The 26180-nt window shown below is 33.4% G+C and overlaps 1 protein-coding gene across 2 annotated transcripts in view; it reads right to left on the reverse strand.

The window, feature by feature from the left end:
- Positions 1-6957: 6957 nt before the first annotated feature.
- USP10 (ubiquitin specific peptidase 10) overlaps positions 6958-26180 on the reverse strand; it is a 72779-nt gene continuing 53556 nt past the window's right edge. For both annotated transcript variants that reach the window (XM_051974917.1, XM_051974916.1), the window contains 10 exons: positions 22908-22999; positions 22286-22395; positions 21859-21914; positions 21460-21563; positions 20586-20685; positions 19026-19200; positions 16485-16650; positions 12006-12150; positions 9695-9760; positions 6958-8019 (listed from right to left, as the gene is read on the reverse strand). In XM_051974917.1, the coding sequence (XP_051830877.1) occupies positions 7832-8019; positions 9695-9760; positions 12006-12150; positions 16485-16650; positions 19026-19200; positions 20586-20685; positions 21460-21563; positions 21859-21914; positions 22286-22395; positions 22908-22999 (1202 nt within the window). In that variant the 3' untranslated portion in view covers positions 6958-7831. The remainder of the gene's footprint in view (positions 8020-9694; positions 9761-12005; positions 12151-16484; positions 16651-19025; positions 19201-20585; positions 20686-21459; positions 21564-21858; positions 21915-22285; positions 22396-22907; positions 23000-26180) is intronic.

Raw genomic sequence — 26180 nt, forward strand, 5'->3', positions numbered from 1 at the left:
GGGAAATTAATATAAACTGCTTGCATTTTTGCTTTTCTTCCCGGGTTATTTATACCTTCTGAATCCAATTCTCCCTGTGCAACAAGAGAACTGTTTGGTTCTGCACACATATATTGTATCTAGGATATACTGTAACCTATTTAACATGTATAGGACTGCTTGCCATCTGGGGGAGGGGGTGGAGAGAGGGAGGGAGGGGAAAAATCAGAACAGAAGCGAGTGCAAGAGATAATGTAAAAAATTACCCTGGCATGGGTTCTGTCAATAAAAAGTTATTAAAAAAAAAAAAAAAAACTCCACTTCAGCCATCTCAAGCTGGAGATAGATTTCTGTAATGTTCTGGTTAGCTTTCTGGAGGTCTTGGTACCAGCCTTCGTTTCAGCAGAGTAATCATCATGAGAATAACCAGGAATAAAGTCCAAATACTTTATCTCCTTCACAGTCTGCCTCCTTCACCTGGGACCTGGCTAGCTTTCTTGAGCTTCAGATGAGACTTTGTCTCAGCGGAGAAATGGGAGAGCCACCAGGAGCTTGATCAAAAATGAATTCTCTCCCCCCCAATCCTTGTTGACTCTTATATACTCTATTACAAGTACATCATCCTGGATGTCAATCTCATATAGAATAGGTATCAATTTGTAGAATTACATTAAATACATGTAAACTAGAGAATAATTATATTAATTCTCCTGAGTTAACACCTTGTTGTAGGATTAAATCAATCATACTGAACTGGAGAACTCACATGCTAAACTAGATAACCATTGTCTTATCAATTCAACTGAGTTAACATCTTGTAAGAATCCTTGTTTCAAATAGTTTTCTCCAGAATTATGGCCCATTACAGGTTTCAAGTATGGAAGGTTCATCCATGAACATTCACTTTGTCTATTTATTCATTACTTCTTTAAGGGATAGGTGGGTTTGTAATTGAACCTACAAAGGCACTGAATGCATTTTGGTAAAAATGAATCCCAAATGCTTTATTCATTATGTAGTTAATTTTGAGTGGAACTTTCCTTTCTAATTATTACCTCATATTTTATTATGGAAATACTGTTGATTTTTAAAATTTTATTAGGTAGTCTGCAACACTGCCAAAATTACCATTTGTTTCTTCACCAACTCTATTTTCTAACTAAATTACTGGGTTTAACTTCTCTTTGCTTATGTTTAGGCTTTCTTGACTGCTGTTATTAATATGTTTAAGCTCTATCAGAGGTAAATCCTTATATTCAATGAGAAAGCTTCTAATAGTTCTCTATTGTATATTATGTTTGCTTTTGGTTTTACTTAAAAAAAACCTCATATGCCTTTAATTTGTATTTTGAGTAAAAGATGCTATATTTAATCATGATTTTTGAGAAATTGCTAGTCTTAAAAACGTTTGAACATTCACTGATATTGATATGTCATTCTCTTACTTTGCTTTAATTCCTCCCTGGTTTAGATATTAGAACCATATTTGTTTCACTAAAGGTCATTAAAAGTCTAGAAAAATACTTTTTTGTTTATTTGTTTTTGAGAATAATTTGTGCAATGTATGCATGAATTCTTTGAAAATTTAATAGAATTCTCAAAAGAAAAAAGTCCAAATGGAGGGACACAGGTCTGACATGTAAAGATTACACCAAAATGTTGATAGCTTAATCACCATTTAATATAAATCCATGTCAATGGAAATCCTGAGTTATTAAGGATATTAGAAACAAATAAGAGACATTTAAAAGGTGGCATATAATAAAATTAAGCACAGAAAATAAGATAAACCTCTTTTAAATTTGCAAAGGGCCCCAAAGGGAAAATATAATTACTTATAATTAACTTTACAATCACAAGTCTCATAAATAGCGGAAGGAACCCAAGACACTAATTGTAGTCCACTAGTGTCAAACTCAAGCAGCAAATAACCTCCAACCACCCCCATTCTGGCCTGAATCATGTTAAGATGAGATTGGAAAATACTTAACAAAATATATAAATATATAATACAACAATGTTTTCTAAGTCAATATGCTGGTGCAGGAATGCAGTTCTTTTTGAGTTTGACCCCACTGTTCAATTTCATCCTGTCCTGAATTAAATCTCAAGTCTACTAAATTAGGCAAGTCATATCATAGATTAAGAATTCAAGAGAATCACAAAAGCCACTCATATTGCAGGAGAACTGGACATGGTTAAATGACCTCACAGGATAAAAGGACATAAATATGAGGCTGGAAAGGGCCTCAGAGGTTATGTGATCCAACTCATTTATACTTGATTAAAGTGAAGAACAAGAAGGGCAATGATTTGAGGTCACAAAGGTACTAGGTGGCAGATTAGGATTTTTAATTCTATGGATCTAACTCCAGAGCTGGCATTCTTTGCTGCCTCATCACTTTTGTAAACTTTATTTTCCTCATTAATAAAACAGGGGTAACATTACAAACTACTTACCTCACTGGGTTAGTGTGAGAAAAGTTAATAAACTTTAATAAACAGTATATAAATAATACACACACACACGTACACACACACACACACCCCTAATAAATTAAACAGCAGCAGCCAAAGTAGTTTAAATTATTTTTAATGTAAATACAACGACTTAAAATATAACTTGGGAGTTGATTGCATGGACATTTTCAGCTGTAAAAGACTATTCTGACAAAATAGCATATTTAGCAAATAAGCACTTACACCGCACCTTGTTATCCCGAACCATGATCACAGCATACAAAAAGAGGAATTGGTTAAAACAGGAATATAAACAATCTTAGATCTCAAATGCAAATCAAAATGCAAATTCAAAATTCATATTCCATACAAAATTAAGTACTTACCACAGTTTTAAGTTTCATTGAGAGGATAGGTAGAGGTTTCATATATTCCTTTATAGGATATTAATTTAAAAAAATATTGCAGTGATGGTGTCAAGATTTTTCCAAAAAACAATTTAATTCCTTATGTCCAAAAGACAGCTATATTTTGTTTTGAAATCCCTACAAATAAAATGTTTATAGTGCTATGCTATTAATCAAATTAATTTGTTCTAAATGTCACAAAATAAATTACAAAATTATTAAATACTTGCTAAAGATAATTTTTAAAAATGAAAATACTAAAGCAACATCACTGTCATTCACATCCATTATCTGATGTATTTTTCAATGAAGAACAAATAGTCTATTGAAATGTCACTTGTGTTCTCAAAATAATTTCAACCGACATTTCTGTCTTCATAGTGAACTCAGTATATGAGAATGCATCAAAGGAAAGAGTAGTCATCTACTATAAAAAAGAGGAAATTGGGGATCACAGAAGTGACTTGCCCAGAATCACAGGTAGAATTAGTAATAAAACTTGGATTTGGCTTTAGATCTACGGCCTCTTTCCACTATATTACACTAGTCTGGCCTGTGAAAACAATAAAAAAACAATGGACTGAAAATCAAGGGACCTAGATAAATCTGCTACTGTGTAGTCTTGGGATGATCATCTTTGAACCTCTGTTGGGGGTAAAGAGTGTTTTGTTAACTCCCAGTGTTGTGTGAGACATAGGACTAAACAAGAGTAATCTCTACTTTTCATTTTTGGGGCCTCAATTTCATTAGTAAAATGAGGCATTTGGACCAGATGATCTCTAACTACCATTTGCGACAGCAAATTTTCTGTTTCTACCTGACAATCATATATTAACATTCCCCAAGAAAATGTTAAAACTTTATCAAGTTGATAACAAATCTACCCAAAGAAGCTTAATTTACTAATTTACTGATAGATATGGAAGTAAACTACACACTCTCCAAAATACATTCTTTTATTCAGTCGATTCAATAGAGAAAAATCCAATGGGCAAACTCATTTGCAGCCAACAACAGGTAAATCAAACCAAACGAAACCAAACCACCAGCTGAGCGAATTTTTCTCTTTTCAAGTGGTTGAACTGAGTTGACGTCAAATAGAGAGAGACTTACAGGAGTTACATACTTCAGTTTCATTGCAGCTTTAATGATGGTAAAATTTCCTTCAGCTATTACACAATGAATAATGAAACTGATTTGAAAGTTTAAATTAACTATTAAATATTTTACTTTTGAACAGCCTACTTTACTAGGCACACAGGCTTTTTCTTAAACCAATGAAAATACAAATACATATTCATATTCACTAGTATCCATGTATTGTCATAAAACAGTCAATAACTCATACAAAACAAAAAAGACAGTGTCCCTGCCTCCGTGGAAACAACAACATATGATTTCATTAAACAGGACAGATAGAGAGAAAAGAGCACCTCCTGTGCACAAGTGTAGAGATTAGCCTTTCTCCCTCTTCCCTCCCTTTAAAAAATAAAACATCTAAGCCCTTTTCTGGAAAAGAAATAAAATACTGTGTTTGCTTTTTGTGAGCTGATTATCATTTCAACGTAGATACTTCATCAGACTCTTACTACAGAGTAGAACTATATTGTAAAATGTGCAAAATGCACTAAAACACTTTCTTTTCAATAAGGATTTAAATATTAAAGAAAAACAATTCTGTCACATACATAGCATCTCTTTGAACTCACAGAAGATGAGAATGTAATTTACTGTCATGGGAATGCAATCTCACATTCTGAGTGCAAAACAAGGAAATGATCAATATGAAAAGATCTACACTAAGTTAACAATTCACTTCTGGGATCTTGGAAGTCTTTTATCTGGATGTACTGAACAAGACTGAAATGCTATCAAGTATTGGAATGTATGAACTGATAGTACTCAAACATTTTGGTCTCAGGATCTCTTTATACATTTAAAAAATTGAAGACCCCAAAGAACTTTTACTTCTGTGAGTTCTATCAATACATTAGTATAAGTAAGAATAGTTTTAACCTTGAAGATCCCTTGAAAGTGTTTCTTGGATTCCAGGTTCCACACTTTGAGGACCTCTGGTACAACAATTCATTAGGCAATCAATTCTTAATCACTTTGGCCAATTATCCACTTTGGCAATATCTGTGGCTAATTCTTAATTCTAACCTACCCATTCAAGATATTTCTAAGCTCTCGTTGGCTTTTTAGCAATTAAACACATATTTCATTATCAGGATAACCTGAAAAGCAAATCCAATTCTAAAAAATATATATGTTTAAAGTTAAGAAGTTCATGGTTATCAACTATTTTGCTGCTTCTACTAGTTGAATGAACTTTATGACTTTAAAAAATCCTGGATCAACATTTCAAACAAAAAAACAAATAGACTAAGGGATCGATAATAATGCAATCCAGATCACTGGTGGGAAGGAAATAATTTCAAAACTCCTGTTACTACGAGCCTTATTTCTCTTGTAGGAAGAGCCTTTCTATACAGGAAACTAAGAGAAAAGTTAATCTATTAACTACTAAATGGCTAAACTAATGCCTAGATACATCCAGGGATGGCAACAACAATAAATACATTAATTAGAATTTGGTAACACTTGAACTTATTTATTACTCTTAAATTCCAAACATTTCTTCCTCACAGAAAGTGATATTTGAAGTTTTAAAATTAAAATGACTTTTGGGGGCAAGATCAATACCTTAGGAAACAATTTTTATATTTAAATGTCTTTGATAAGGCCTCATCCTGGATCTGTTTCCCACAGGTTATGTATGCACTTAGCTGTGTGCAAATGTACACATACACAGGTACATAAATAATGGTTGATTCACTAACAATTGCTCAATAACTAGCTGAAATTCAGGAATCTTGGGAAGATAATGCCATGAATGAAAGCTCAGAAGGGAGAAAGATAAAGAAAACCAAACAATTATCGATAATGCTGAGATTTGGGGACAAAAACTACATTTAGATTACACAACATGTACTCTATACCACAACAAGCATGAGAAACAGATTTAGCACAAATAACTGAATGTGTGTTTTAATAAGGTACTTCAAAATTATATTTTACATAATCTTTGGCAGAGCTACTTTCCTTACAAGTAATTTGACTTCTAAGAACCATAAATCCTTAAGTTTTAAGGAACTGAATGACACATAATTTATAATTCAGGAAAGAAAACCCAGTGTTGAATCTGAATTGTATCTGCTCACATATTTTTTTCCAATAAGAAAAACAGGACTGCTAGACCAGTGGTATCAAACTCCAATAGAAGTAGAGGCCACTAATTTGATCTTTGTGGGTCACATATTAACTTGGTTTTAAAACATAACATTATTGAGATTTTAGACTCGTGTTTTGATAAATATTTCCCAATTACATTTTAATTCAGATTACACTTGAAAATGTTTGCAGGTCATCACAAGGGATTTTCACAGGCCTTTTAAAAAAATTCAGGACCATGGTTTAACAAATGACTAAAGTCTATATTGATACGAGAAGCCGAAGATTCTGACAGCTACTGGGAGATGGGGATGTAATGATTACATTACATCATCATGTAATAATGATACATAATTATTGTCCCCCTTTCCTCTTTACTCCTTTGCTTCTTTTATTCTCAAACTACTATTTGAGGGTGACAACTCAAGATTTAATGCCACCTATGGGACTCCAGGCTAAAGTAGTTCTTTAAGATTTTAAATAAATAATTTAGACTTAAGTTCAGATTTTTTAAGTAGTACATTTTATATAATACTCGTGTGCCTTTATTTACCCAAATCACGCTGGCTGTAATGAAAAGTATTTGTTTTGAGTTCTAGTCAGGCTTTTATAGACAAGAAACAAGAACTATCATTTATTTAATGTGAGATCTTAGGAAAGTCACTTAATGTCTTGGTCTTAGTTTTTCCAACTGTAAAATGGAAAGAATTCTTGCCCTGCCTATTTTATAAAGTATTACAATACTTCATAAATTTCAAAGCATTCAAGAAGTGAGTTATTATTAGACTAGGTCCAGTGTTCATTTTAACACCAATTTACACAATTCTCAAAATGAATACTGAGGTAAGGCGCTTATATTCAAAGAAACACGCACCTCTTTAAACCAACTTTGTGATTTTTATTGATGGGTGACAACTTTATATTTCTAGATATCACTAAACTGTGTACAATTAGAAACTCAACATTAGAGAAGAGCAGACAGCAAAATTAAACAAAGCAGACAAAGAAATATCAACTTTCATTATTTTGCCCATTTTTAAATCTTGTGTACACAGAAGCATAAATGCAGTTTGAAATCTTTAATAGCAATAAAGTTATAATCACCCATCTATATTTAGCCTAACATCTTAACTCCAAATATTTGATCTGCAATGTATACTTCAGCAGTTTCCCATCGCATAATTATTAAAAATTCTTTTCCTATTTAGAACCAGCAACTTTATTTTTTGTTCTTTCTGTACATTTTCTTTCAAAGTAAGAATTCTTTCTCCTCTAAGAACTGGCTCATATTTTTATCCTTTATCAAAAACTAAAGGGGGTAGGGAGGAGAAGGTGTTTTAAAAAGTTTTTCACTTTTACAAGGAAAGATAAAATTCATTCTCACAGAAATTCACAAGTTTTGTTGCTGGTGCAGGATTTCTTCTACTAGGCAATTAAATTGGGAATTAGATGCAAATCCCCCTTTATCACCACAGGAAATCAGCATTATTCAGAAATAAAGGGGCTTTTGTATTTTTTAAATCAAGCAACAGTCTTTCAACCAAATGATTTTGATTTGGAAGTTAAAAAATCAACATAAACTATGCTGTGCACAAACTCCAAGGGAGTTAATTTCTTTTCCATTCTATCCCATAGTTGCAAAGGAGAAATAAAGTTTCACTCAATAGAGCCATTAGAGAGAGGAAAAAAAGTTAGTAAGAGTTGGTATTCTAGAAAGCAGGTATCTTGCACACACAGCACAGAGAAAAGTTTTAGAGCAGGTCAACTCGGCGATAGTACAGGAGGTAGGCTGTGCGTTCAGCAGAAGGCTTCACCACCTGGTACTGGGTTATCACTTTGACTGCCTGGTCATCAATACGTAACCAGCCATTTAGACCAATTTGGAAGACATCTGTAGTATAATGACCACCAGTTGCACTGTTTCCATGATGATAGACCACTATAAAAAAAAAAAAAAAAGAGAGTGTGTTAAGCTATAGCATTTCTCTCTTCAAGCACAAGAAAAATTTCTCAATTTATAAATCCTGTGCAAGTAATCAAAATAAAAATTTCTGTACAACAATTTTCTGACTCAAAACAAGACACCTTAATTAATGAAGATGTCTACTACATAATATTTCAATACATTTATTTACAAGAGCAAACTCTTCCCCCCTCCTCAAAATTGAAAAAAAAAAAAAAAAACTACTACAAAATACTAATTAGAACAGAAAGACTGGATTGGGAGTTTTGAAGATCAAGGATCAAATCCCAGCTTTTGTTATGTGGCCATATAACATCTCTAGATGTTTGCTCATTTGGACCATGAGGGCGTTAGCCTAGATAACTTCTAATCTCTCTTCCAGTTCTAAATCTAGAAGCTTACAAGTCTTTTAACCAGAATATTTAATTAAGTAGGCATTTTTACCTCAAACATGAAATCTCAGGAAAAAACAGTGATATAAAATGTTTGTCTGATAAAAGGACACACAGAACTCTCATTTAATCTATTTAGCTGATATGTTATTTCAGGAATACAAATCTTCATCCTAACCAGATTTCATCTACAACTACGATTGCCATTAACTATTAGTTACAAATCAAACCTGTAACAGTAAACTCAAACATAAAGCACAGTGTTCAGATAGTTGTGGTCATGTGTGTATTTATGGCACACTTTCACCTACTTTGTCCTATGCCTCATCAAACTACAGACATGAGTGCTGGGCAGTACTTTCACAAATAAGAATTGGTCAGAAAAGAGATTACACAAGAATATGGATAATATAGTAAAATCCAACAAACTATCAGAAAAGGAAAGCCTGAAATGCTTGCACGAACCCATGTTTAAAAGTTTAAGTTGGCAGACTGGTGATTACCACTCATTTCTCTGTGCTAGGAAAGCATATTCAAATTCAGATTCATCTCTGTAAAAATATACACACACCAAGTTCAGTTTAAGAACTGTGGGGCTTTTTTGGCACTGTTTTTGCTTTATCACGGTATCAGGTATGGTAATGGCAACTACAATTTGAGGTCAATTTTGCTCATTCCTCCACTAACTAATGTCTATTATACAAAGTTTTCACTCACTCACACATCATGCTGTGCTTCCTAATTACTATCCTTCCATTCTGAGTCCCCCAGCTCTTGAGAGGTGAGCGTTCCCCTTTTGTAGGATCCAGATCTTCACATTACTCCCTTCACCACATCCCATATGATCCCACCCTTTGCTTTCTAGAATCTCTCTTATTTTCCTTCACTAGAAGGTAAGCTCCCTGAAGGTAGAGAGTATTCATATCATAGGGCACATTATATCTATCCATCCATCCTACAGTTAAGCATTTGTCACCTGCAAAGTTCTCTCTACAGAAGTCTATCACCCCAGAAAAACCTTCAACTGTAATTACTGTCTCACATGGCCAAATGGTCACAAAAATTCTAATTTTGAGATAAATTCTCTTTTGGATCTATTTCAGGACAAAAAATCATGATCAAATTATGAAAACCTAGGTTTCCAGTTGACAATTCCATATGACAGTACACTTCCAGGTGAAGTATATTGAACATAGTGATTCCTTAACCATATAATTATAAAAACTTTATTGTTGAATACACTACACATACTTACATACCTGCAAAAAGTCGGTAGTTTCTGTGACCTTTAAAATTTTTATTTTTTACACCTGGAGAAAGCAGCTCTGAAAAACAAAATGCCAGCAATTCTAAGGCACTGGAAGATTTCGGAACATTGAATACAACATTAGAAATTTGTCAAGAATTCAATATAAATAAGAAAACACTGGAGACCACCCAAAAAACTATAAAAAATTTTTTTCTCTTTTTTTTTATTATAGCTTTTTATTTACAAGATATATGCATGGGTAATTTTTCAGCACTGACCCTTGCAAAACCTTCTATTCCAACTTTTTCCCTCCTTCTTTCCACCCTCCTCTTCCAGATGGCAGTTAGATCCATACATGTTAAATATGTTAAAGTATATGTTAAATCAATATATGTATACATAACCATACAGTTATTTTGCTGCACAAGAAAAATCAGACTTCGAAATAAGGTAAAAATAACCTGAGAAGGAAATCAGAAATGCAAGTAGAGAAAATGCTATGTTGTATTTCATAAAACTGTAAAATTTTTCAAGTAGTTTAACAATTGGGTCATGACCAAAGTATTCCTGCTTACTACAGCAATAGTGAAGTTTTTTTCAATTTTTAAAAAATGGTTACCAGTTAACAAAAACATCAAGAAATGTGCACCAGAGTGAATTAATAAGTCTATGCCAGGAAAACAAAACAAAACAAAACCACAGATCTGCCTCCTCAAGAACATCCATTCAGACTGCCAAAAGGAAAAGTCACTTCAGAAATTGTCTTCATGTCATAAAGCACACCTACTGAGTCTACTTAGGCCCCCAGTAAAAGCACTATTAAATCTAAGATGTCAACCAGGTTTACTTATTGCTGGACATCATATAAAAAGTAATGTACTAAAACTTTCTGCTATTACTTCTGTATTTGTGTTCTGAGTGGGATTCTTATAAGCAAGGTCATGTCTATGTTTTTCTTCTAATTAGATGACCCCAAAGCAACTTCAGGTTTATATCTATCGTCTTTTCCAAATGCCCCAATACATTACCAGAATTCACCTTTACATTTGTATAACTGCACTCTTATTTTTCTTCTGGAAAATACATTTTGAAGATTCTACTGATTCTTCATGCTTTATTCCAGTGAGAACTCTTTGGGGAAATTTTTATTTTTCTATCTAGATGCATATTTATTAGCTAATAAAGTCATCAGGACAACCCTGTAACTTTGTAATTTCTTAGATGTCTTTTAAAATACATGGAAACTAACAAATGATTATTTTGATTAACGGACTAAAAATTCCTAGATTCGTCAGTGTAGCTATACCCCTCTGAAAGCACCCCAAGAACAGAGTTCACTAAGCAACTGCCTTGCATTCACTTAACCAGAATACCCTATTATCTTTACCTCTATCATGCAACTTTACTTAGTTTACTGGATTTCGTAAATTTCAAACCACATGTGCTTTTATTTTCCCCTTTACGGGCATATAGTCTAAAGGGATTTTAGTCTAACAGGCTGGCTTTGTGAACAAGCATAACTAACTCTTCATTAATGAGACTGAACTTGGATAGTCTGGTGCTCTCAGATGGCACACCCAAAATGGAAGCTTGGTAGGGTCAGTTAAAACTTCAACAACTGGCAGAGATTTCAAAAACCAGAGTTAGCCTAATCATAAAGCATCAAAAGAGAAGTTCAGCAGAGGCTACTTAGATGTAGAATAATCAGATAGGGATAGTATCAGAAGTTATGCTAAAGTTGAAAATTACTAAATTCCATGTTTAATGGCCATAACATAAAAACAAAACCTAAACATTGAATGACAATAACACGCAAAGTTAAAAACACATTTACAACTTTTCCAATATTAACTTGCCACCAGAATAAAATCAGTAAAATAAGATTAATATAAAGTTCTCAGTTTTTTACCCGAGAAAGCACAAGATTACAGTAAAAAAAAAAAATCAATATAGCATAATGATAAACAATAACTAGGCATTTCCCTAATCCAATCCTCCACTTTTTCAAAGCAAAAATAAATAAATAAATAAATAAATAAATAAATAAATAAATAAATAGTAGGTTGTGGTTTGTGAAGTTAAAATTTTTCCTCTTTGATAAAACTTATACCCACTAATCTTCCTCTAAACAATATCCAGTATTCAAAAATATATAACATTCAGTCAGAATGTTTCTGTGAAAATCTAACAGGATTTTTTAAAAATACAACTTTTTTCAATGTTAACATGAAAGGGTCAAACCCAAGGTCTTAAATCAATATATCTTTAAAGTAACATATTTTTAAAAAATTAAAAAACCTGTTTCCCATATTGAATATTACCTCTGCTAATCTCCAAGTCCACAGGATACTCGATATTTTTAATAAGCTTTTGGCATCCACCAGTCTTCTCATACACAAACCGTTTGAGGTGTAGAACAAGAACAGGGGGGAGCTTTTCCAGGGTCACTCTCCGACTAATCTCAACCTGAGAAACAGAGGGCACATGAATACGTTGTGCTTGTCTGAAAGCACAAGACAACCTACTTGCTAACTGACCCACCTCCTCTGAAATGAGGTGGGAAATGATCCCTCTTGGCTTCAGTAGCCATGGGCAATGAGTTTGAGAAAAGGAAAGTAACTGAAAACTGAAACCAAAAGGAATTACAGAGAGTGAGTGACTGACTGGTTCTCTTTGTTAATAAGAAGTTGACTACTTCTCAACACTCCTATGACTTGACTTCTCCTTTAACCCCACAGACCCAGAGGGGACAATCTTCCAACATGACTATGGCTGAAGAATTCATCATGTTACAGCCAACCTGGGATAAACACAAAGCTCCCACAGAGTAGGGCAGGTTCTCCAATGATACCCATATGCTCTGACACTAGTTTCACACTCTAAGCTTTTCCAGAAATCCACATGCCACAGATGATTTGGACCCTGACTTCTGGTAGAGCCAAAAGAACAGCAAATGGCTGAACTTGTAGGGGAGAGTTTCCACAGAAAAAAAGTGTGAATGTTTCTCTACCTCTCCCATCTCTCTTCTCTCTATTGAACCTATGACTTCTTTGGCCTGGGAGCTGCCAGCAGGCTCCTGTCATCTACCCTGACATTTGAGGGTGCTAGGGTTCTGCTGGAAGTGTGCCTGGGGTCATATCATGGGCAGGACTCGACTTTTAAAACCACTCTTGTGCACACTTCTGCATGTTACTCCTCATAAACAATTATTCTTGTTAAAATGAACAAAAGGTGACTGGAAGGAGAGGAGAATGAAGCAGGATAGTGTGATGGATGGAGTCACAGCTCGGCCACCAGCTACATGGGTTACTTGGGGGATCACTTTTCTGTAAATTGAAGTTGGACTGGATGGTCTGAGGTGCACTTGGCCCGGACCTTCTAGGTTTAACAATGTGTGCTACTTCTGTACTTGACTGGGTATCACATTTCTCTCTAATATACCTGTGATATTCCAGTTATATTTCAATATTCCTATCAATTCAATAATTTTAAAATGATTTTTCTGCTTTCTCATTTTATTTTGATCAAAACTTTACTAAAAATTTTAGATGGTACTATCTAAATAAAAGAAACTTTCATATGACCACAATGCAAAACTCTAAATAAAATCCTTTAAAGATATTAAGTACTAAGAGGAAAAGGTCATTCATTTAACATCTATCACCAGTTATCTTTCTTGCCAATTAACTTCTGTACACAGCTATACCTACCCCTATGGGAGACTCTCAAGATTGAGCTTTTGTGTTTCATCAGAGGCATACTGTCTTACACATAAGAGATGCTTAACAAAGATATGCTGACCAATGGAAAATATTAATTTATTTTTACCAGTTAGTAAAAAAGTGAGACTATGATAATCAAGTACCACGAAAGTTATATTCTTTGAAAGACTGGTTTCAATGTCTATCCCATATCTTGGAAACAAATTACTTTTTACAGAAATTTCTTTTATTCTATAAATTAAATTATTTTATGCTAAACTCTTTCTTATTGAGTTTTTCATGTTTTCACTGAGTCTCATGAATTTCAGAGGGCAGATGGGTAGTGCAGTGGATAGAGTGCTAGCCTAGAATCAGGAAGATTCTTCTGAGTTCAAATCTGGTCTCAGACATTTAGTAACTGTATGACCCTGAACAAATCACTTAACACTATTTGCCTCAGTTTCCTCATCTGTCAAATGAAATGGAGAAGGAAATGGGCAAACCACTCTGGTATCTTTTACAAGAAAACCTCCAAAAGAGTCACAAAGAGTCAAACATGACAGAAAAACAATTCAACAACAATATAAATTTCAAGTTACAGTTTGTAACTAAAATGAAAATGGTATTTTCAAATACAATTCTAATTCTACAATGGGTTTCAGATTTTCACTTTAAGAAATAACTATTTTAGAGTGGAAAGCACATTATCTGTTCCGTTCTCAGCCAGACTGAATACAACTAGTATCAGAACAAAATGTAAATGGGAAATACTTAACAAAATAAAAAGAACTACATCATAAATAATGTTATCTCTTATTTTCTAAGTCAGTATGTGACTGCAAGGAACCATTTGTATTTGACCCTACTCCAGGCATCAGAGACAAAAAAGATATCATAAAGGACTTTATAGTCTACTAATGGAGAATATGACACAATAACAAATAGTATGAGAAAGAACCAAAGTGCTATAGAAAAAAATGACTAGGGATAAAATAATTTCATATAAACATGTGTATGTTTCATGTATGTATATAATATCTATGTATGTAGACATAGGCATAACAATATAGAGAGCACATTGTATGTATGTGTATGCATCTGTGCCTACATACACTTTTACAAATATACAGACATATATGCATGTGTATATGTCGCTCTACCCTACCACAGTTTCCACTGGGAACATCTAGAATACCTTAGTGTAAAAAATTATATTTGAGCTATTTCAAAAAAAAAAGATTTTATTTGACAAGAGATAATGTATCTGGGGCAAGGTCTATAGGAATAACAGGGACAATAATGATGATACTAGCATAGATATAGCATTTTAAGATTTGCAAAGTGCTTTGCATGTATTATCTCATTCAATTCCCACAAAAATTCTGGAAAGTAGATGCTATTATAATCTTTATTTTATAGGAGAACCTATAGAGAAACAGAGGCAAATATGGACAGTAGTTAAGTGAGTTCTCCAAGGTCACAAAACTACTAAGTATTTAAGGATAGATTTTAACTCTGATCTCCCTGCCTTTTGAATACACAAAATTCAAGAAAACATTAAAACATCAAAAGATGATACTATATGACAGCTAATTAATAGTTCACTTTGGCTAGAACATATGCATTCATGGAAATAGTGTGAAATAAGACAAGAAAGATGGCTTGGAATAAGTGTAAGAATCTCAAATGTCAGGCTAAGAATTTTTAAATTTTATCTTCCAGATATTAAATAAAGAACTATTTAAAGCAGTTATTGCATCATCAATTAATTGTACAGGCCATATCATCTAGAAATCACTGTAAAAAGCAGCAGCATCTTATTTTTCTTCAGCAGTACAGATTAAATTATAAATATTTTTTCCTTGCTTCCCATTTTTCATATCTTTAAGTAGTTTTCTCTCCTTAAGTTGTAGTTTCAACTTTAAATTTTATGTCACCCTCAGAAGCTTAATTAAAAAGTCCAGCCAACCAATTATTCCAAATTAGAGAGCCCTAATTATAGAAACACAAATCTTTATAAAAGTCAACTAGAATAAATCAAGAGGTTCAAAGAACTTTTTAAAAAATCAAAATGGAAAGGAATCTTAAGGATCATCTAGCTCAATCCTGTCCTTTTACAAAGAGAAAATTCTCCCTATTACCTCTAGGATAAAGTATAAATTCTTGTTTGGCTATAAATGCCTCTTATTCTCTTGCCCCTATCTATCTTTCTAGTTTTATCATACATTAGGCCCCTCCTTGTGTTCTCTGGTTAAGTCACACATTCTGATAGTCTCTGTTCCATCTTCATCTCTGTGCCTCTACCCTGGCAATTGTCAAAGCCAGGAAAGCCCTCCTTCCTTACACATAATCCTTTTATTCCTTCAAGATACAACTCAAGCAATAGTTCTTCCTACCTGAAGTTTTTATTGATCCCTCCTAACTAACACCCTCAGGAACCACCCTATATTTGTTCTGTTTATCTTAAATCTGTAATAATTATATATTTTTATCTCTGACAGAATATAAACATCTTGAGTAAGAATTAATTCATCTTTTGCATTTGTACCTCTAGGGTCTGCCATAGTGCTTGGCAGGTGGCAGCAGCTTAGTAAATACTTGTTAATTGACTGAAATTTAGAGAGTGAATTTGGCCAATGTCACACAATACCATGGATCACTGTATGCTGAGAGTCTAAAACTGAATGCACTTTCAATTCACATTAAGGAAACTATTAAATGGCATTATAATAAATCCAAGGAAACCAAAATCTACTGGGCTAAATTGTCTTAGTTTAGGCTAACTTAGTAATGTAATAATTACACAACTGACAAATTATTGTTAATTTTAGGGAAGAAAAGTAAAATTAAACATATGGCTTGGACAGAATAATTTTTCCACATTCTCTCTTCTGAAGACCTGATTTTTAAATTCCAATACCAAAAAAAAAAAACTAAATAAATTTTAATACCAACAGAGATGCTTTGAATAATCTAGTGCAGTGAAGAGAACAATGAATCTGGAGTTGTATCTGGGGACTTTGGTTCAAATTCTTGCTCTGCCATCTTCCCCCGGCTAACCCAGAGTTCTCTCCCTCAGTCTGCTGTCTGAGGAAATACCTCTTGCTTGGTTTTTGTGGTATATCCTTGGACAGACTCTCTTGCCACCAGACTTTCCAATGCATCCTGGACTGTGTGTATCTTCTCAGACTGGATATCCAATTGCAAGGTAAAAAATGGTTGCAAAGTAGCAGATTCCTTTGAACTCTGCTGATAAACCACAGATCTAAAAAGAATAGAAAAACAAAGATTAAAGAAACTCTTAACCTCTGCTACTACCTCCTGAAGCTAATCATTAGGGTAAAAGAAAGATAAAATTTAATCTATTTCAAAAGACCAGATAACAAAGATAATCTGAAATGGAGCAAATCATTTCCTCCAAGTTGAACATTATACAACTCATATGATTCCCCTACAACACTTTTAATATATTCCATCACCAGTTTGCAACTCTTTCCAGTTAAATTCTCCTTTGTCAAGATGTTCTGAAAGTGAATTTCCTGCAGACAGCATAAAATACTGAGAAGTCTACCTATCAAGACATATTCAGGAATTATACGAACATAATTACAAAACACTCTTCATACAAATAAAGACAAACCTTAACAACTGGAGCCATGTTACTTGCTTGTAAGTAGGTTGAGCCACTAGAAGATTAAACTACTTATTCAGCATTATATCACACCACCAAAGAATTACTTATAGAGCTTTAAAAAAAAATCCATTGGAAGTAAAGAGTCAAGACTATCAAGGGACTCAATTTAAAAAAAAAAAAGTGAAGAAAGGTAGTCTAAAAGCATTGGATTTCAGAGTGGTAATCATGAAAACGATCTGTTACTGGCTAAGAAACAGAATGACTGATTAGTAAAACAGATTAGGCACACAATACACAGTAATAAATGACCCAATGTTTGATAGACAAAAGATCCAATCTTTTAAGAGAACTCACTTTTTGACAAAAACTGCTGGGAAAATTAGAAAGTAATTTGGCAGAGCTACACACAGACCAACGTCTCACACTGTATACCAAGATAGGTCAAAATAGATACAGGATTTAGACAAAAGGAGTAATATTATAAGTAAATTTTAAAGAAGCACAGAAATATTTCCTACGTACAGATAAGGGAAGACCAAACAAGAGGCACAGAAGTTCATGGGAAGTGAAATGGATTAATTTGATTACAATAAATTTAAACATTTGGGGGGGGGGGGAGGGGGGAGAGGGAGAGAAGCCAACGCAGACAAATTTACAAAGAAAGTAAGGAAAGTGGGGGAAATTTTTATAGCAAGTTTTTCTAATTTATTAGAAATAAGAGAACTGAGCCAAATTTATAAAAATAAAGTCATTTTCCATTTGAAAAATGGTCAAAGGATAAGAACAGACAATAATCAGAAGACGAAATCAAAGCTATCAATAGTTATAAGAAAAATGCTTTAAATCATTACTGATTAAAGAAATGCAAATTAAAACAACTCTTAAGGTACCCTCTCTACCCATGAGACTGGCTAATATGACAGAAAAGAAAAATGACAAATGTACCAACAGTTAACTTGATTTCTTGCTCTCTCATCTTGCCTCAGAAAAGAAAACATAATGTTGTTTCTGTGGTCTGCTGGGTAACTAAATAGAGTAGGATTTTAAGCACAGATCTCTCCCTTCATAAAACAAATATGATAAAAAAATTAGGCTAATTATTTTCTTTGATTTGTTTTTATATTTAAAAGTTTTGTTCATTTGAAATTAATGTCATAGAATACTCTAGCTCGGTCCCACTGTGTGCAAAATAAACAATAGGTGCTCTCTTAGACCTGACTATTTAGCAACAGCTTTGATTCTGCATTTTCTACCAAAGCACACTGGCATGACTGATTTTTGTTTTGGTTCCTAGATTGGATCACAGAATTCTGAGGTAGAAAAGGCTGTAAAGATAATCTGATTCAAACTTAAATTCTAGATAAAGAACTGAAGTTCAGCAAAGAAAGTGTCTTGCCATGGTCCCACAACTAGTAGACAGCAAAGCCAGGCTTTGAACAAAGGTCTTCTCATTACAAATCTACTACTTTTTGAATAGGTTACATTTCTGGAAGTGGTTATAAACTGTACAAGAGAGTGTTCAGCTAAACTCTAGTTCAAAATCCTAAGGGGGCAGACATGCTGAGATGGCATGGCTGTCCCACTCTTCCTGATCAGGTCACATCCAGAACTTGGTGTTCTGTCTTACATGCCACAATTTCCAGAGGACATTGAAAGATGGACAATATTCAGAAGAGAAAGAGCAATGAGGAGAGTGAAAGGCCTTGAGTTAAAATATGACATTTTGAAAGAGGAACTAGGCTTGTTCAGTTTTGCCTGGGGGGAGAAACGGGAACAATGGATGAAAGTTCCAGAGGCAAATGTCTGTCACTGTACAAAATTATCTTCCCAAAATTAGAGGTATGCTGAAGTGGAGGAGGGTGCTGTAGAAAGCCAGGCCTTGAGGTTGCTTTCAAATTTGCAATTCTCAAGAGTAATAGGAGTATTCTGGAGCCAAATAAAATTAAGGTGACAAAGTACCAAAACAGCTACATATAAATGGTAAATCTTTTTAAAAGGTGACGCACCTTATGTGTCCCCCAAAGATGCCAGTAATTGGAGTCTGAATAAAGTCAGCTTGCCGAGTGACTGATGTTTTGTTCCGGGGGCCAACTTGTTCCCATTCATCTTCACTACCTTCTCCTTGTTCCTGTTCATCTTCAGGTACAGAGTGTGTTTCAGGTCCATTGGAAACTGAAAATTCTGAAAGGGAAATATAGCTTACATTTTTATTTATAAAAAATATTAGCAAAAATATATTTTAAAAACTTTAGTCAACATACAAACTATGTAGGTAATCAAAATGAAAAAAATTTAGCTGATGTTTCTTCTTGAGTCTACTTAAAAGTATACACATTTTTAATTCAGATATGTGCTACAATAAGAAAAAAAAATCATTGGGAATTTGTACTGTGATGGGGAAACCTCAAATTCAATTAAAAGTCAATTTAAAAGTACAACTACTCTTACAAAAGCTTTGGAAAATACCAATGCAAAATGGTGTCCAGATTTTACTGATGTGGAACATTACCTAACATTAACACCTTAAAAACAGCAAGAACTTCCCAAATCTTTCACTATTATTTCTTTTTGAGAAATGACATTCCTACTGGAAACTTAGTGGATGCCCATTAGTTGAAGAATGGCTCAATAAGTTATGGAATATTATTGTTCTATAAGAAATGATCAGCAGGAAGATTTCATAGAGGTCTGGAAAGATTTGCATGAACTGATGCTAAGTGAAATGAGCAGAACCAGGAGATCACTGTACATAGCAACAAGATTATATAGGAAGATCAACCCTGATAGATGTGGCTCTTTCCAACAATGAGATGATTCAAGCCAGTTCCAATGATCTTGTGATGAAGAGGGCCATCTATACCCAGAGAAAGGACTGTGGGAACTGAGTGTGGATCACATTTTCACTCTTTTTGCTGTTACTTGCTTGTATTTTGTTTTCTTTCTCATTTTTTTTCCTTTTTGATATGATTTTTCTTGTGCAAAACAATAATTATGTAAATATGTATACATATTGGATTTAACATTTTTTTTTTTTTAACATTTAACATATGTTGGATTACTTGCCATCTAAGGGAGGTGGAGGGAAGAGAGGGAAATTTGGAAAACAAGATTTTGCAAGGATCAATGTTGAAAAATTATCCATATTTATGTTTTGAAAATAAAAAGCTTTAATTTTTAAAAAATGAAAAGGAAAAAAGAAAATATTTTAATTAAATTTTGAATTTTGTATAAGAAGTATTTTCTATAAGTACACACATAGCTAGTATCACCAGACATTTAAAAACTACTGTTAGGACATTTAGTTGGTGCAGTAGATATAGCACCAGAGCAGAAGTCAGGACGACCTGAGTTCAAATCTGACCTCAAACATTTAACATTTACTAGTAGTATGACCCTGGGCAAGTCATTTAACCCCAATCACTTAGAGAGGGAGATGGAGAGAGAAACCTTTTTTTTTTAAAAAATGGAAAGGAATAATAATAGGAAAAACAGCCCCTAAACATTTATGTTCTTAGGGACTTTTTCAACACAGTTTTGCGGCAACTAAAGCAACTGAGATGGCCTACTTTCATTATTTGGTAAAAGAAGTTTCTTTAAGTTCAACATTTCCTCGTGAAGTCCATTTAGAATAAATCCTAGATATTCTTCAGCATCTTCTTGTCGACCCTAAAAAGGAAAAGCAAGATTTACCATTCTTAAAATATTTGCAAGTAATACAGCAAAACTATTCTTCTGCCTTGCCCACCCCTCATTTCTGATGTCTCTTTTGGGGAAACAAGATGCTCTTTCTATCTTTAATTATCCCTTTGGGAACTTATTGCTCGTCTCAACAGAGTATAAGGGAAGTATGCAGACCTTACACCAGGGATTCCAATGATAAAGTTAGAGCTAGATGGGCCCTCAGAAGTTACCTAGTCCAAATTCATCTTTTTTTTTTTTTTTTAAACAAATGAGACAACAGAAGAAAAAAGTTAAATATGGCCTGAGGTCATACAAGTAAACAATAAGAGCTGAAATTTGAACATAGTTGGACTCCAATTCCATCACCCTTCCTACTGACCCATTGTAAGGACATAGAAGGAATTTAGAAGGGACACAAAAAGGATCATGGTAAATGGTGATAATGAGCTCCAGTTGAGATCAAAATATCTATAAAGCAATGTGGTTTAATGAAAAAAGTATCGAACCTAGGCTCAAATCCTACCTTTGACACTGGCTATAGGACTGTGGACACACAACCTTTAAGCCTCTCTTCCCTCAACTATAAAATGACCATATATTTGACTTGAGAACAGTCACAGCCACTAAGCCACATGCCAGATTTGAATTCAGATTTGTATACCTAAATGCTAACTGTGGAGGCATCTAGTTGCCACAACTCAATATTATATGCTATACTATTAAGTTATAATATTACTTATTATAAAAAAAATCTCCAACCTTTTCAGAGAGGCTTGACTTGATAACTGTCAGTAGTCTATATATATAAGTGGGTTCAAAGGCAGCTCCAGGGCGGATATCCCTTACTATCTTGTCACCAAGAGCTAAAAGAGAAATAAGACACAAGATATAAAAATGAAAGCATATTCAGAAATGGGAGAAAGCAGATATAACAAAAGAGGTTGGTGTGCCTATTTCTAAATAACACATACAACAGGTATTTAATAGTTACTGGCTAATTGATACATACCCAAATCATCAAATCTATAATGAAATATTTTCAATAAAATGAGAATATTGTGCTTAATAAGAAGTATAAACTAAGCTAATTTAATCTGTATCCATGTCTATTGTTCACTTTGTATAGTAGTAAGAGCACCATTTAACCATTCAACTTACCTTGTTTGGCTTTCGGAGGTATTGGCATATTGGTGAACTCATTCATTAGTCGAACACTGAAAGTAAAATGAAAAGGATGTGAAAAACAGCAATAGATTTTTTTTTGGATCACAGAATAGCATATTAAATGATATTTACAACCATATTACTTAACAGACCAAAACCAAGAGAAATAGGGTCTTCAACTACCAATTTTTCACAACCATCTTCTTGATAGCTATTTCTAAACATGTTATTTTTTTTTCATAATGGTTTTAAAGACCTAACCTTTGACCACATTAGTGAAATCCATAAACTCATACAACAATCATAACAACACTCAAAAGACATATTCATTTTCAAAAAGCACATAATCCTGTTAAATTATTTAGTCTCGGGTTAAAAGACAGGCCCCACAACAATGAACACTCCTAAGTATGGTACTTACAAACTGTCAATCATGGGTGTTGATGTGCATGGTCGCTGCACTTTGGAATACAATGGAATGAACTTCATTAAATGATACATTGGGGGGCAAGCAACCAATGCCTGCAGAGTCTAGATAAGGACATTAAGGAAGGATAAAGGAAATACAAGAAATGGTGTTTCCATAAGACAAATTCAAATATGTAATCACTTAAAACTTCGTAAAACAAGAAAATCATGTTTAAGCACACAAGAATTAACCAATCATGTTCTCCTTTCCCTTTCAGATTCAAGTCCATATAGGAATTTATTATGAAAACAAATTTGTATATACACAAAGGGGATCTTAATAAAAATCCCAGCTGATCAAAAAATAAGTTTTAATTCTACTTCAATATGGTATATCTAACCTAATGATAAATGGTTATCAATTTCGTTGGCTCTCAGGGGAAAACCTGAAAATTCAACCCATAAGTCTTGATTTATTAACATTTTCAAGCTAAAAGAAATTAAATCACATGAAAATAATTAAAACATTTTTTAAAAAATAAGTTCACAAACCTCAAGTTAAGAGCACTTGTATTAAACTGAATAGATAGATGACTTGGAAAAAAAAAAGGTAAGTAAATTTTTGAAAAGGATACAGCATTGATGTAGCACCAGTTTCCTTTATTGATCAGCCCCCGGGGTTGCAAAGATACTGGTTTATGTATTAGCGTTACATTTTCTAGTAATTCTGTAGATTTAAACATAACACACATTTAATAAACAAATATCATATAAAGCAATTCTTTCATTCCATTTTCCAAAGTCCTACCTTTAATAAATACACACATGAAAAGGAAAATATTAGTTAAGTTGTAATTATTTTTCTCTATAAGTTTTTTAAATGACAGTCTTTTTGGCAGAAATAAAATTGGAGTTAACCTAAAGTAGAATGAGATTAACCACCTTCATAATCTTTGTAACTTTATCCTATACTGATTCAACTTTATTTTCCTAATGAAAGGCATCTTTTTTTTTTTAAATAAATGCTTAGTTATTTGCTAACATCAGTGGTTTCAAACTCAAATAGAAATAAGGATCACTAAACTACAAGCCCTGTGGACAGCACACTGACTTAGAAAACCCAATATTAAAGTTATCTGTGTTCTATTATATTTTTATTTATTTTGTTAACAATGTCTCAATTACATTTTAAAAGTTTCACCCCGACTTGAGACTGCATGTTTGACACCTCTGGTCTATGTCCCAAAACATGCATAACAAGATTTCAGATATTCAAAGAGGATGTAGGGAGCAATGTCTTCTCTTGTTCTCTCATCAGTTCCTCCCTCAAAACCTTTAACCTAAATTTCAAAAGGGTGGCTAGAGTAGTGGTGTTTTGAACTCAGGATGCAAATATAAGGCCAATATAAAAACTACTTTGCAAAGTAGAAAAACAAATATAATTTTATAGCTTTTTATTAAATAATTCCCTTGAAAATTTGTAGCTTAGGAAATATCAATTAATTATACATCTTCCTTGATTCCCTCTACCCTAAGTATAAACAAATATACAAATTTAAAATTCCAGTTATGGTAAGTTTTACCTTTTTTTTTTTATTATTTTTAGAATTCCCATTACTAATATAATGCTTTATATTTTCCCACATATACTTTCTCATTTCTCAATTCTATAAAGTAGGCATAGCAAATATTAGTATGCTTGAGAAATTTTTCTATATGACAGCTAATAAATGGAAGACACGAGTTTGGGTTTTCTGATTCTAGCCCAATAACGTTTCCATTTATATCATATTTAACATAGATTTTCATATTTTGCTGGAAACATAAAGGAACACTTTTCATATAATGAAAATGTTTATACACATTTCCCTCTTGTTGCCAAGTCTATGAATCTAACAAAGTAATGTCACACAAGACAGTATCCAAGAAATGGAGTAAATGGGTAGGATGTGTTTGTAACATTTGCTACTTCCACCTAAACATAGATGAAGCACTTTTCACTTGTTATTTCACAACCGGGAGCTTTTAGGGTCAATTCTATTGCACTCTCTGAGTCCTCATTCCCTGGAAATTTTCTTTCCTTCTTTAGACTTCAAACAGCAATTTGTATATTTCTAATAAATATTGAGCTGAATTGATTAAGACATCTAATAGGCATAGTCTTACAGTTACCACAGCTATAAAAACAAACTTCAAATATATAAGACAGGGTAGGCATGGTTGGATAACATTTGTCTACAAAAGATCTGAAAGTGTTAGTGATCTGAAAATTCAGTGACTCAACAGTGTGACATGGCAAACAAAAAAGCTCATGCAATCATAGGAAACATGTAAGAGGAGCATTATGTCCAGAATTAAGGACATGATATTTCTTATTGTACTCAGGCCTAGACAGACCACATCTGTAATATTATGTACAGTTCTTGTTTGTTACCACATTTTAGGAAAGAAAGCGATAAAGTAAGAAAATGTCCAGAGATGGGTACCCCAGGATGGCAAAAGGATAATCTCACATGAGGGTTAGTTTTAGGAACTAGGGATGTTTAGCTTGTAGAAGGGAAGACTGAAAAGGAATATGACAGCTGTCTCCAAGTACCTGAAGGGCTGTCACATACATGCTGCATCTGGCCTCACAGGACAAACTAGAAACAATGGTAGAAGTTGCAGAAGTGAGAAGCAACTTCTAACTATGAGAACTACCAAAAAAATGAATGGATGGCCTCAGAAAGCAGTGGTTTCTTTCTCATTATAGATGTGCCCTTTTGTAGAATCACTTTCACACCATAGATTTTACCTTAAGTCCAATCCCTAGACAGAGTTCCATGAAGGAAGACAGGCTTTTAAAAAACTTCTATCTTTCCCAGAATCTAACAACACTGGCATTTTGTAAATGGAACTAAATTTATCTGAAACTTCTATTAAACTAAAGGTGTTTTAGAAGCATGGTCAAAATGTTCTGCTACAAACAATTACATGTCCCATTCTCAGAAAAGGCAATTTAGCAATGAAACACCCTCAATAAAGAAAAACTTTATACCTTACTCCTTCTCTCTCCAATTGGCTAAGTTCAATTGCAAAGAAAATTATCTTTGCCCTAATTCAATTCCTTTAAATTCTCATTGTAGTCTAGAATATATACTATACTTGAAAGTGACAAAACTGTCTTCTTGGTGCCTGTTAATGACATTTTACTTTTTAAAATAATGATCTATGTGGTTATTGTTTTATTGACCTCTTAAGAACACAATTTTTCACAACAACCAATCCAGAAATTATCTTCTATACTGCCCTTACGTGAGGTTGAGAATATCTGATACTCTCAACTTCCTCTTCCTCTAGAGTTGTAAAACAACTCTTATTCTTTCCAGTTTCAGACAAGAAGAGGTGCCTTCCTTTCCTCTATCTCCTCAAGAGCCTTGGTTCTATCACTCAAGCCCCTTCTGATGTTTCTTCAAGTTTGAACCCAACCTTCAAAAAACAGGAAGCATTAAAAAATTATTCCATAAACATTTTCTTTTATGCAATTTTTTTGCATACGAAGAGATTGTTATATTTCCATCACAAGAGTAAATATGAGGTGATGTAAGATAATAAAACTGAAATCTTATCATTAGTGTCCTATATACAGATAACAATATTAGTTATTTCAAATAAGTCTTCAGAAATATAAAATTGCAATGTACATATGGAAAATTCCAAATACAAAAAGACAATTTCTAGTTAAAATAAGATCACCAATTCTTCACAAAATATTTAAATCAGTAAAATGTCAATTTGGGAGGCATTTTGTTTAGGTCATGATTATCAGGACTGGCAAAATGTAAATTCAATGGCTCTACAACATTAAAATCAAGTCTTTGGCATCCCCTTGTGGTTTCTTTTATTAACTGCACATACATATCCATTTC

This window comes from Antechinus flavipes, chromosome 2 (genome assembly GCF_016432865.1).
Source record: "Antechinus flavipes isolate AdamAnt ecotype Samford, QLD, Australia chromosome 2, AdamAnt_v2, whole genome shotgun sequence".
NCBI classification, from domain to species: domain Eukaryota; kingdom Metazoa; phylum Chordata; class Mammalia; order Dasyuromorphia; family Dasyuridae; genus Antechinus; species Antechinus flavipes.